The sequence below is a fragment of the Mobula birostris genome, chromosome 2, assembly GCF_030028105.1.
Source record: "Mobula birostris isolate sMobBir1 chromosome 2, sMobBir1.hap1, whole genome shotgun sequence".
In the NCBI taxonomy this organism is placed as follows: Eukaryota; Metazoa; Chordata; class Chondrichthyes; order Myliobatiformes; family Myliobatidae; genus Mobula; species Mobula birostris.
In genome coordinates, this window is record NC_092371.1 from 214799581 (window position 1) to 214811781 (window position 12201).

General features: G+C 42.9%; 1 protein-coding gene across 3 annotated transcripts in view; it reads left to right on the top strand.

Annotated features, from left to right (window-relative positions):
• The window catches only part of xkr6b (XK, Kell blood group complex subunit-related family, member 6b), a 485147-nt gene that overhangs the window by 422516 nt on the left and 50430 nt on the right, over nucleotides 1-12201 (top strand). For all 3 annotated transcript variants that reach the window (XM_072251432.1, XM_072251431.1, XM_072251433.1), the window contains one exon: nucleotides 24-220. In XM_072251432.1, coding sequence (XP_072107533.1) covers nucleotides 24-220 — 197 coding nt within the window. The remainder of the gene's footprint in view (nucleotides 1-23; nucleotides 221-12201) is intronic.

Consider the following 12201-nt stretch of genomic DNA (forward strand, 5'->3'; position numbering starts at 1 on the left):
TTTCAATCTTGTGTTTATTTCAGGTATATTCGTACAATGTACTTGGGCATTCAGAGCAGGAGGAAGAATGAACACCAGCGCCGATTTTACTGGGCCATGATGTATGAGTATGCAGATGTGAATATGCTGCGCCTTCTGGAAACCTTCCTGGAGAGTGCGCCACAACTGGTGCTACAACTCTGCATAATGATCCAGAAAAACCGGGCAGAAACTTTACCATGTAAGTCCCAATGTTGCATGCATGTGCTTATTTTGATACCCATTTTATGAAGTTTCCTTATTTGTAGCAAATCCCATGACACAATCACAGACAGGTAGTTCGGCTATAATCCATGCTTCCATTATGTGAATTGCTTATAATGCAATTGATGGATTAGGGAACGATATTTACATCATGCAAGATGCATTGATTATAGCGTGATTAGTTTCTTAGGAACTTAACTTTCATGTTATAGTAGAAGTACTTGTACAGTGTTAAAGCATTTGTGTTTTGTGCATAATGACAATGTTATGAAATGTATTCCCACCTTAACATGCAAATATATTTGGCAAATTCAGTAATTTTTTGCAGAAATTGCGGTTTAATCTGCAAGCTAATTGAGGCTTTTGTTCAATTTAGTTGGAAGCATTTGACATAATAATTCCAAATTAGAAACTGTGCATGCTAACTGCAAAATAAATGTTATATATTGTATCAACTTGGGTGTGTTTAACTTTCTTCTGTAAAAAGGTATTGACAAGAACTTTGATGCAGTTGAAGTATCTTATGAACTCTGAAAATGTTTAGGATATTTTTTAGATGAACCTTGGATTTTTGTTTGAATGATATATTCAAAGTTGTAGGTTGTGATTCACACAGTTGAAAGGCAATTTTTTAAAAAATTTGTCACCTTATACCTGCTGTGCTGGTAAAATATGGTACTCAACCCTTTCGTGTATAGGATTCCAACACTGAAATTGTAAATCAAAAATGTTATGCTATTCATGTATGAGACAATGATCAAAAAGTAGTGAATACAGTTTGAAGCTCTTTTCAGCTAGAAAGAATAATGTTGACCTTGATATGTGGAGAAACAGAGAAAATAATTAAAGTAACAGAATTCTATGCATAAAGTGATCATTGGAAAAGGTGATGGAGTTAACTTAACAAAATTTTCTTAACGATAAATGGTATTGTGGTCGTTAATGAAGGCAAATAAGTTTCTCTGATTAGGGAGTCAAATATTCATGAACACATGTTGAGAGAGAAATCATGAATATTCCTTTATACAACAAGGAACGTTCCTCTAGAATGGTTGTCAGGAGAAAATTAAGTAGGGTTTGTAAATAACCAGATATATTTCAGGAGATAATTGTGAATATAATCAGAAGGCAAGAAGGGTCTGATTCCTGATCAAGGCTCTCAACCCAAAACACCAACAGTTTATTCCTCTCCTTAAATGCTGCCTAACCAGCATTTTTTGCATGCTGCTCTGGATTTTCAGCAGAATTTCTTGTGTTTAGGAAGGCAAGAAACCTTCTTTGAAGATTTGGGACCTTTTCTATTTTTAACTGAGCTTCAAAATTGACCACTCTCATATCTTAAGACATGAAATTTCTGATGACAAGCACTGGCCTTTTAATTCTCAAATGAGAATAATTATGTGTTCTGAATAATTTATTCAAATACAAAATTAAGTTTGGGAAAACTGTTTGAGATAAATAAAACCAAATATCAAAAAATCGATGCGCTTAGTCATTAACCGGAGAAAATCTGCAGATGCCGGAAATCTGAGAAACAAAATGCTGGAGGAACTCAGCAGGCCAGGCAGCATCTATAGAAAAAAGTACAGTCGATGTTTTGGGCTGAAACCCTTATTCCTGCTGAAGAGTTTTGGCCTGAAACTTTGACTGTACTTTTTCTACAGATGCTGTCTGGCCTGCTGAGTTCCTCCAGCATTTTGTGTGATATTAGTCATTAATGTTTCTGGAGCGTGGCAATGTGTTCACATATGATATTCCTGTTTCATTATATTTCATGAGCAAGTTAGAAAAATAGAGAGCTATGGGTAACCCTAGTAACTTCTAAGGTAGGGACATGTTCCACGCAACTTTGTGGGCCGAAGGGCCTGTATTGTGCTGCAGGTTTTCTATGTTTCTATGTTTTCTAAGTTCTTTCATCATGCTTAAGAGCTGTTCTTTCTCTTTAGCATCGCTGGCTACCTCATGTATGCTTTACCTCTTGTACCCAATACTGCTAAGAAGCTAATGATGGATAATTGTGGACGACATCACACTGTCAAGTGTTCATTATTTGCAATATACTTAATCTACAGTCTCAATTTTAATATCCACCCCAATACCAATAAAGGGTCAAGCAAGAAGTCAAACACTAAAAATCAAGATATCATAGCAAGTTGACTCAATTCTGGCCTTTGTAGTATTTAGAAAATTGATTTGGACTTTTGAGAAAGTTACCCTTTAAAATTGATGAGTGTCAGTTTAAGACGCCAAATTTACATCCTGATGATAACAGCAGTGATCACACCTATTTATAAAGTCCATGAAAAGGGCATCCCTTGATATCTGTTGTCACGCAGCTGTAAAGAGAGGCCTGTGTGCAATTGAAAACTTTGTTTTAACTGGGAAGATCAAAATGGCTTCTTTCAAGTCACTGAAGGAGTTCTTTGACTTCTCTGCAGTTACATCCTCTTACTTCCCACAACGAAAATTGGAAGCCGTTTCCCACCCACACCCTGGCAGCCAGAGACCGAGGAGAATTTTCTAAGTCTCCCTCAGTTCCTGAGCATCATTTTCATGACTAACGTTAGAGTAAAGTACTTTCTTAGCACTTTCTTCAGTAGTTTAAAGTCAGACAAATGCATGATGTAACCAAACTCTTTGAGACTTATTTTTGACTCAAACTTGGGAGAGGATGCTGACTTTTAGTTGCATAAGCTGCCAGAAGTATTGGAATGTTCTGCTGAGGCAGAACTGGTGATATTTTTCAAATGCTTTGAGATGTCTGTTGTAATATACTCATAGCTCTGATGCTTACAGCAAGAAATGGATCTCTGCTGCTCAGTAAATCATGAGTGTGGTGCCAGCTTTAAGGTCTTGATCTTTCAATGTTTTTTCCTGCAGGTGGCCAAAGACTTTGATAGTGCACTGTAGGTGGAAATGGATTTTTTTTCTTTGGTGTTTTCTCTTGCTAACAGGGTTGCTTCCAAGTTATTGGAAGTTATGTTGACCGCCTAAATTAGCAGGGTAGAGCCCCTGTGAGGACAAGCCAATCTATTAGATGTGAGATCCACTTTGTCTGCCTCAGGAGAATCCAGAACCTCTTCCTTATAATAATAAAGAACCTTCTCATAGCTTCACTGAGCATTACACAAATAAAGAGGTTCAATAGAGATGATTTTCATCTTAGGACAATCCACAAAGAGGTGTGCAGGGAATAGCATCAACCATTGGAGGTTGTCTTTTTTAACCTCTCAAAAGTGTTCAGTTCGATAAGCCAAGAAGGTTTATTGAGTATCCTTTCCAAAGACTGCTTTTTTTAGCTGTCCCACAAATTTGTTACACTCTCTCTCTCTGCTTCATGACGTATGCAAGCTGTGATTCTCACCAGCTGGTCTCAGTGAAGATAGGATCAAACAAGACACCAACCATTTTCTTTGTTTTCCTTGCCTCCACCTCACTGACAGTCAACACCAGAGCACCTCAGCAACGTGTGCTTAAGCTCATGACTCTGCTCTCTCTACCCCACTGACTGTGGCCAGGCAAGCTCAAATACCATCTGTACATTTGGCTGATGATACAACTGTTGTTGGCAGAATCTCGGATGGTAATGAGGAAGCATACAGGAGTGAGATAGATCAGCTGGTTGAGTGGTGTCACAAAATGACACTAGTGAACCAGGGCGACGTGTTGCAGGCATCATACAAAACTTCTAAATATACTTCTGAATGACTCTCACTGCCATCTGCAGCTTGTAATTTCCTTTTAAGTAACACAATTTTGAACTGTATTAATGAAGTAGCGATTTCATGATCTTCTGAAGGACTCAGTGGATTTAACTCTTCAGTATGCAGATACAGCACCCTTATGTAGACAAAGGTACATTCCTCTGCCCAGTATCTTGTTATTTGCTAGAGAACAAGACTGGCTACCTAAGGCAAAGCTTGCTGTATTAGAGGGAACTTTGCTGCATTCTCTGTTTCATGGAAACATGGCTCACTCCAGATATGCTGGATCAGCTGGTAAAATCTGAGGGCTTCTCAATGCACAGGATGGACTGAGCTACTGATTCGGATGAAGTGAAAGGTGGGCGTCTGTGTTTCATGATAAACTCTTTGTGGTGCTCAGATGCTGTGGTTTGGTCACACTCTTGCTCCTCTAACCTGGAACATCTAATGATAAAGTGCCGATCAATCTACCTACCAAGAAAGTTGTCCTCTGTGATCCTGACTGCAGCTTACATACTGTTAAAGGCAGACATTAAGTGGACACTCGAAGTACTGATTGCTGCCATCAGCAAACAAGGAACAGCCAACCCGGACACCATTCAAATCATTGTCGGGGACTTCAATCAGACCTGTTCACAGAAATCGCTGCCCAATTATCAACATATTTCCTGCAGCACCAGGGGTCCCAACACACTTGACCACTGTTAACTATGATGAGGAATGCTACTATGCCATGCCTTGACCACATTTTGGAAAATCTGATCACTTGGCTGTTCTCCTCCTACCTGCATACAGGCAGGGGCTAAAGAGCAAAGCTGCAGAGACAAGGACAACAAAGAGCTGGTTGCAGGAGGCAGAGGAGTGGCTATGGGATTGCTTCGAGCCGGTGAACTGGACCACTTTCAAGGACTCATCAGAGGATCTGAACAAAAACATCACAGTGGTCACAGACTTCATAAAGACAATCATAGATGAGTGTGTTCCTGGTGTCTTCAACCAGAAGCCCTGGTTAAACCATAAGATCCCCAATCCACAACCATAAGATCTGTGGCTTTCAGGGCTGGCAACCAAATAAAATACAAGAAGTCTATGTACCATCCCCTGAAAGCCATCTCACATGCTGGACCAAACTTGAATCACGGAAGGATGCTCCACAGCTGTGACCAGGCTTGAGTGCTAACACCTGATATAAAGTAAAACCAAGCAAGATATGTGACAACAAAGCTTCACTTCCAGAGAGCTCAATGCCTTTTATGCTCACTTTGACTGTCAAAACATGGTGGAACTTTCACAAGCTCCCACACTCTACAATGACCCTGTGATTTCAGTCTTTGAGGCTGGCATGAGAGCATCCTTCAGGAGGGTGAAACCATGGAAATCCGGCCCAGACCGGGTACATGCCCTAGTACTAAAAACTGATAAGGATCGACTGGCTGGAGTACTCACCAATATCTTTAACCTGTTCCTTTGGCAGTTTGAGATAACCACCCACTTGAAGCAGGATTCAATTATATCAATGCCTAAGAAGAAGATGGTGACATGCCTCAATGACTATTGTCCAGTAGCACTTACATCACTCCCATCCACTGCTACCAACCTTATAGTTCCCACACCTCGCACTTCCCATTTCTACCTCCTACCCAAGATCCACAAACCTGCCTGTCCTGGCAGACCTATTATCTCAGCTTGCTCCTGCCCCACCGAACTCATTTCTGCATACCTCGACACGGTTTTATCCCCCCTTGTTCAATACCTTCCTACCTATGTTCGTGACACTTCTCACGCTCTTAAACTTTTCAATGATTTTAAGTTCCCTGGCCCCCACCGCTTTAATTTCACCATAGATGTCCAGTCCCTATATACTTCCATCCCCCATCAGGAAGGTCTTAAAGCTCTACGCTTCTTTTTGGATTCCAGACCTAATCAGTTCCCCTCTACCACCACTCTGCTCCGTCTAGCGGAATTAGTCCTTACTCTTAATAATTTCTGCTTTAGCTCCTCCCACTTCCTCCAAACTAAAGGTGTAGCTATGGGCACCCATATGGGTCCTAGCTATGCCTGCCTTTTTGTTGGCTTTGTGGAACAATCTATGTTCCGTGCCTATTCTGGTATCTGTCCCCCACTTTTTCTTCGCTACATCGACAACTGCATTGGTGCTGCTTCCTGCATGCATGCTGAGCTCGTTGACTTTATTAACTTTGCCTCCAACTTTCACCCTGCCCTCAAATTTACCTGGTCCATTTCCGACACCTCCCTCCCCCTTTTAGATCTTTCTGTCTCTGTCTCTGGAGACAGCTTATCCACTGATGTCTACTATAAGCCTACTGACTCTCACAGCTATCTGGACTATTCCTCTTCTCACCCTGTCTCTTGCAAAAATGCCATCCCCATCTCGCAATTCCTCCATCTCCGCGCATCTGCTCTCAGGATGAGGCTTTTCATTCCAGGACGAGGGAGATGTCCTCCTTTTTTAAAGAAAGGGGCTTCCCTTCCTCTACCATCAACTCTGCTCTCAAACGCATCTCCCCCATTTCACGCACATTTGCTCTCACTCCATCCTCCCGCCACCCCACTAGGAATAGGGTTCCCCTGGTCCTCACCTACCATCCCACCAGCCTCCGGGTCCAACATATTATTCTCCATAACTTCCGCCACCTCCAACAGGATCCCACCACTAAGCACATCTTCCCCCCCCCCCCCGCTTTCCGCAAGGATCGCTCCCTACGTGACTCCCTTGTCTATTCGTCCCCCCCATCCCTCCCCACTGATCTCCCTCCTGGCACTTATCCTTGTAAGCGGAACAAGTGCTACACATGCCCTTACACTTCCTCCCTTACCACCATTCAGGGCCCCAGACAGTCCTTCCAGGTGAGGCGAGACTTCACCTGTGAGACGGCTGGGGTAATATACTGCGTCTGGTGCTCCCGATGTGGCCTTCTATATATTGGCGAGACCCGATGCAGACTGGGAGACCGCTTTGCTGAACACCTACGCTCTGTCCGCCAGAGAAAGCAAGATCTCCCAGTGGCCACACATTTTAATTCCACATCCCATTCCAATTCTGACATGTCTATCCACGGCCCTCTCTACTGTAAAGATGAAGCCACACTCAAGTTGGAGGAACAACACCTTATATTCCGTCTGGGTAGCCTCCAACCTGATGGCATGAACATTGACTTCTCTAACTTCTGCTAATGCCCCACCTCCCCCTCATATCCCATCTGTTATTTATTTTTATACACACATTCTTTCTCTCACTCTCCTTTTTCTCCCTCTGTCCCTCGGACTATACCCCTTGCCCATCCTCTGGGTTCTCTCCCCCCCCATTGTCTTTTTTCCTGGACCTCCTGTCCCATGACCCTCTCATATCCCCTTTGCCAATCACCTGTCCAGCTCTTGGCTCCATCCCTCCCCTTCCTGGTCTTCTCCTATCATTTTGGATCTCCCCCTCCCCCTCCCACTTTCAAATCTCTTACTAACTCTTCCTTCAGTTAGTCCTGACGAAGGGTCTCAGCCTGAAACGTCGACTGTACCTCTTCCTAGAGATGCTGCCTGGCCTGCTGCGTTCACCAGCAACTTTGATGTGTGTTGCTTGAATTTCCAGCATCTGCAGAATTCCTGTTGTTCGCTGTGATGAAGTGCTTTGAGAAGCTGGTAATGAAACTTATCAATTCCTCCCTGTGATCCCACTCCAATTTGCCTACTGCCACAACAGGTCAACAAGAGATACCATTTTAATACTATAATCCCTCAAAACTAATCAATAAGCCTCAATAACTCCTTGTACAACTGAATCGTCAATTTCCTCACTTGCAGAACCCAGTCAGTTCAGTTTGGCAACAACATCTCCTCCACAATCTCTATTAGCACAGGTGCACCACAAGGCTGTGTGCTTAGACCCCTGTTCTACTCACTTTATACTTATGACTGTGAGGCAATTCCAATGCCATATTTAAGTTTGCTGATGACACCACTGCCATTGGTTGAATCAAAGGTAGTGACGAATCAGTAAGTAGGAGAGAGAGATTGAAAATCTGGCAGAGTGATGCCATAACAACAACCTATCATTCAATGTCAACAAGACAAAGGAGCTGACTATTGATTTAAGGAGAAGGAAACTGGAGTTCCATGAGCCAGTCCTCATTGGGCAATCAGAGGTGGAGATGATCAGCAACTTTGCATTCCTCAATATTATCATTTTGGAGTACCCGTCCTGGGTCCAACACGTAAGTGTCATTATGAAGAGAGCACAGCAGTGCCTCTATTTTCTTAGAAGTTTAGAAAGATTCAACCTGTCATCAAAAACTTTGACAAACCTCAATAGATGCTTGGTGGAGAGCTTATTGACTCGTTGCATCACAGCCTGGTATGGAAACAGGGGACTGTCTTGTCTCCCTTTCTCTTCACCATTTACACCTCGGACTTCAACTACTGCACAGGAGTCTTGTCATCTTCAGAAGTTTTGGGATGACTCTGCCATAGTTGGATGCATCAGCAAGGGATATGAGGCTGAGTACAGGGCTACGGTAGGAAACTTTGTCACATGATGTGAGCAGAATAATCTGCAGCTTAATGTGAAAAAGACTAAGGAGCTGGTGGTAGACCTGAGGAGAGCTAAGGTACCGGTGACCCCTGTTTCCATCCAGGGGGTCAGTGTGGACATGGTGGAGGATTACAAATACCTGGGGATACAAATTGACAATAAACTGGACTGGTCAAAGAACACTGAGGTTGTCTACAAAAAGGGTCAGAGCCATCTCTATTTCCTGAGGAGACTGAGGTTCTTTAACATCTGCCGGACGATGCTGAGGATGTTCTACGAGTCTGTGGTGGCCAGTGCTATCACGTTTGCTGTTGTGTGCTGGGGCAGCAGGCTGAGGGTAGCAGACACCAACAGAATCAACAAACTCATTCGTAAGGCCAGTGATGTTGTGGGGATGGAACCGGACTCTCTCACAGTGGTGTCTGAAAAGAGGATGCTGTCCAAGTTGCATGCCATCTTGGACAATGTCTCCCATCCACTACATAATGTACTGGGTGGGTATAGGAGTACATTCAGCCAGAGACTCATTCCACCGAGATGCAACACAGAGCGTCATAGGAAGTCATTCTTGCCTGTGGCCATCAAACTTTACAACTCCTCCCTTGGAGGGTCAGACACCCTGAGCCAATAGGCTGGTCCTGGACTTATTTCTTGGCATAATTTACATATTACTATTTAACTATTTATGGTTTTATTACTATTTAATTATTTATGGTGCAACTGTAATGAAAACCAGTTTCCCCCGGGATCAATAAAGTATGACTATGACGAAACACCAATGCCCCTGCAAAGAAAAGCCTACAAAAAGTAGAAATATGGCTCTTTCAAAATGAATGCTAGTCTTCCATTTGTCTTCCTTACCACCTCCCCAATCTACAAGTTAACCCTCAGGATATCCTACACAAGTCACCCAAGAACCTTTGTACTTCTAATTTTTGAATTTTCTCCCCATTTAGAAAATAGTCTATGTCTTTCTTCCTTCTACCAAAGTGCATGACAATACACTTACCTGCACTGTATTCCATTTGCTACTTATTTGACATTCTCTTTATCTGTCCAGGTCTTTCTGCAGATTCCCTGCTTCCTCAACACTACCTGCCCCTACACCTATCTTCATATCATCTGCAAACTTGGCCACAAAGCCATTAATTCCATCATCCAAAACATAGAAATATAACATACAAAGTCCCAACGCCTGTGCAATACCATTAGTCACTAGCAGCCAACTAGAATAGGTCCCCTTTATTCCAACAGTCAGCTAATTTCCTATCCGTGCTAGTATCTTCTGTAACACCATAGGCTCTTATCTTGTTAAGTAGCCTCATGTGCAGCACCTTGTCAACGGCCTTCTGAAAATCCAAATAAACAACATGAACTGACTCTCCTTTGTCTTTCTTGCCTGTTATTTCCTCAAAGAACTCCAGCAGAATTCAAATGTAGTGCTATAATAGGAATGCCCATCTGTAATCAAGGACCCCCAACATGCAGGCTATGCTGTCTTCTCACAGCTGAGAAGAAGGTAAAGGAGATTCAGGACCCATACCATCAGGTTCAGCAACCATTATTACCCTTCAACCACCAGGTCCTTAAACCAGAGAGAATCAACTTCACTCACCTCACCATTGAACTGTTCCCACAACCTATGGACTCACTTTCGAGGACTCTACATCTTGGGTTCTCAATATTTATTGCTTATTTATTAATTACTATCATTATTATTTCATCTTTTTCTCTTTTTTGTACTTGCACAGTTTGTTGTCTTTCAGACATTGGCTGGGTGGTGATATTTCATTGATTCTATTGTGTTTCTGTATTTACGGTGAATGTTTGCAAGAAAATGAATCTCAGGGTTGTATATGGTGACATATCTGTACTTTGATAATAAATTTACTTTCAAGTTTGAACTTTGAACAACCTTACATCCAGCATAGGTAAGACCAAGGAATTGACTGTGGACTTTAGGAAGCGAGAGTCATGAGAACACATATGATCTTCATCGATGGGTTAGCAGTGGAAAGGGCGAGCAGCTTCAAGTTCCTGGATGTCAACATCTCAGGGGTTCAATCCTAGACCCAGCCTATTGATGGAATCATGAAGAAGGCTCTCCAGTGTCTATACTTTATTAAGAGTTTGAGGAGAGTTGGTATGTCATCAAAGTCTCTTGCAAATTTCTACAGAGGTATCACGGAGAGCATTCTGACTGGTTGCATCACTGTCTGAGGCTCTAATTAACAGGATTGAAAAAAGCTACAGAGAATTGTAGACACAACCAGCTCCATCATGGGCACTATCCTCCCCACAGCTGAGGACATCTTCAAAAAGCATTGGCTTCGGAAGGCGGCATCTGTCATTAAGGACCATCATCATCCCGGACATGTGCTCTTCTTATTACTACCATCAGGGCAGAGGAACGAGGGCCTGAAGATGTGCACTCAATGTTTCCAGAGCAGTTTCGTCCCCTCTAGTATCATGATCCATGACCCATGAACACTACCTCACTATTTTGCTGTTTTTTGCACGATTTATTCATAGATAGATAGATAGATAGATATACTTTATTAATCCCGAGGGAAATTTGGTTTCATTACAGCCGCACCAACCAAGAATAGAGTGTAAATATAGCAATACAAAAAAACCCAACAATCAAACAACAAAATGCAAACTATGCCAGATGGAAAATAAGTCCAGGACCAGTCTATTGGCTCAGGGTGTCTGACCCTCCACAGGAGGAGCTGCACGTTCGATGGCCATAGGCTGGAACGACTTCCCATGCCGCCAAATGTTGTATCACGGTGGAATGTGGCCGAATTCCAACAGTAAAAAGTTCAATATCCAGTCTGCAAGCACGTTCCTCGATCGTAATATACCCCGGATTGCACCATCCGTTGTTAGCCAGATCAGTAAGCACCCCACTCCTTCACGCCGCTTACCGCTCTCAGTGCACTTCCGGTCAGGCGGAACAGTATTACCCACCGAACTCCTCTTCTCCAAAAGTCTCTGTTGTCTCAACCCGGTCCTCTTTCCTCGGCTTTGTGATCCCCCTCTGTGTGCTTTCCTCTGGATTTCAGCAGGGGTGTCTGCCACTCTGTTCGCTAAGCAACCTCGCTTCTGTCCCGCGTGTCGGGATGTAACCCGATACATATATACGTACATTTATATTTCTTATTGTAAGCTGCAGTAATTTTTTTTGGGTAATGGACCGCACTGCTGCTGCAAAACAAATATTGTGACATGCTGTTTGTCAGTGATAACAAACCTAATGCTGATTCTGATAGAATCCTGCTCCCAGGGTGGAAATGTCAAATAGTAGATGGTAGTAGAAGGTGGCTGAAGGATGGTTGTAGTTGGGAGATGAATGTCCAAGGTTACACGTTATAGAAATATAGAAACATAGAAAACCTACAGCACAATACAGGCCCTTCAACCCACAAAGCTGTGCCAAACATGTCCTTACCTTAGAAATTACCTAGGGTTACCCACAGCCCTCTATTTTTCTAAGCTCCATGTACCTATCCAAAAGTTTCTTAAAAGACCCTTTTGTATCTGCCTCCGTTACCATTGCTGGCAGCCCATTCCATGCACTCACCACTCTCTGCGTAAAAAAACTTACCCCTGACATCTCCTCTGTACCTACTTCCAAGCACCTTAAAACTGTGCCCTCTTGTGTAGCCACTTCAGCCCTGGGAAAAAGCCTCTGATTATCCACACGGT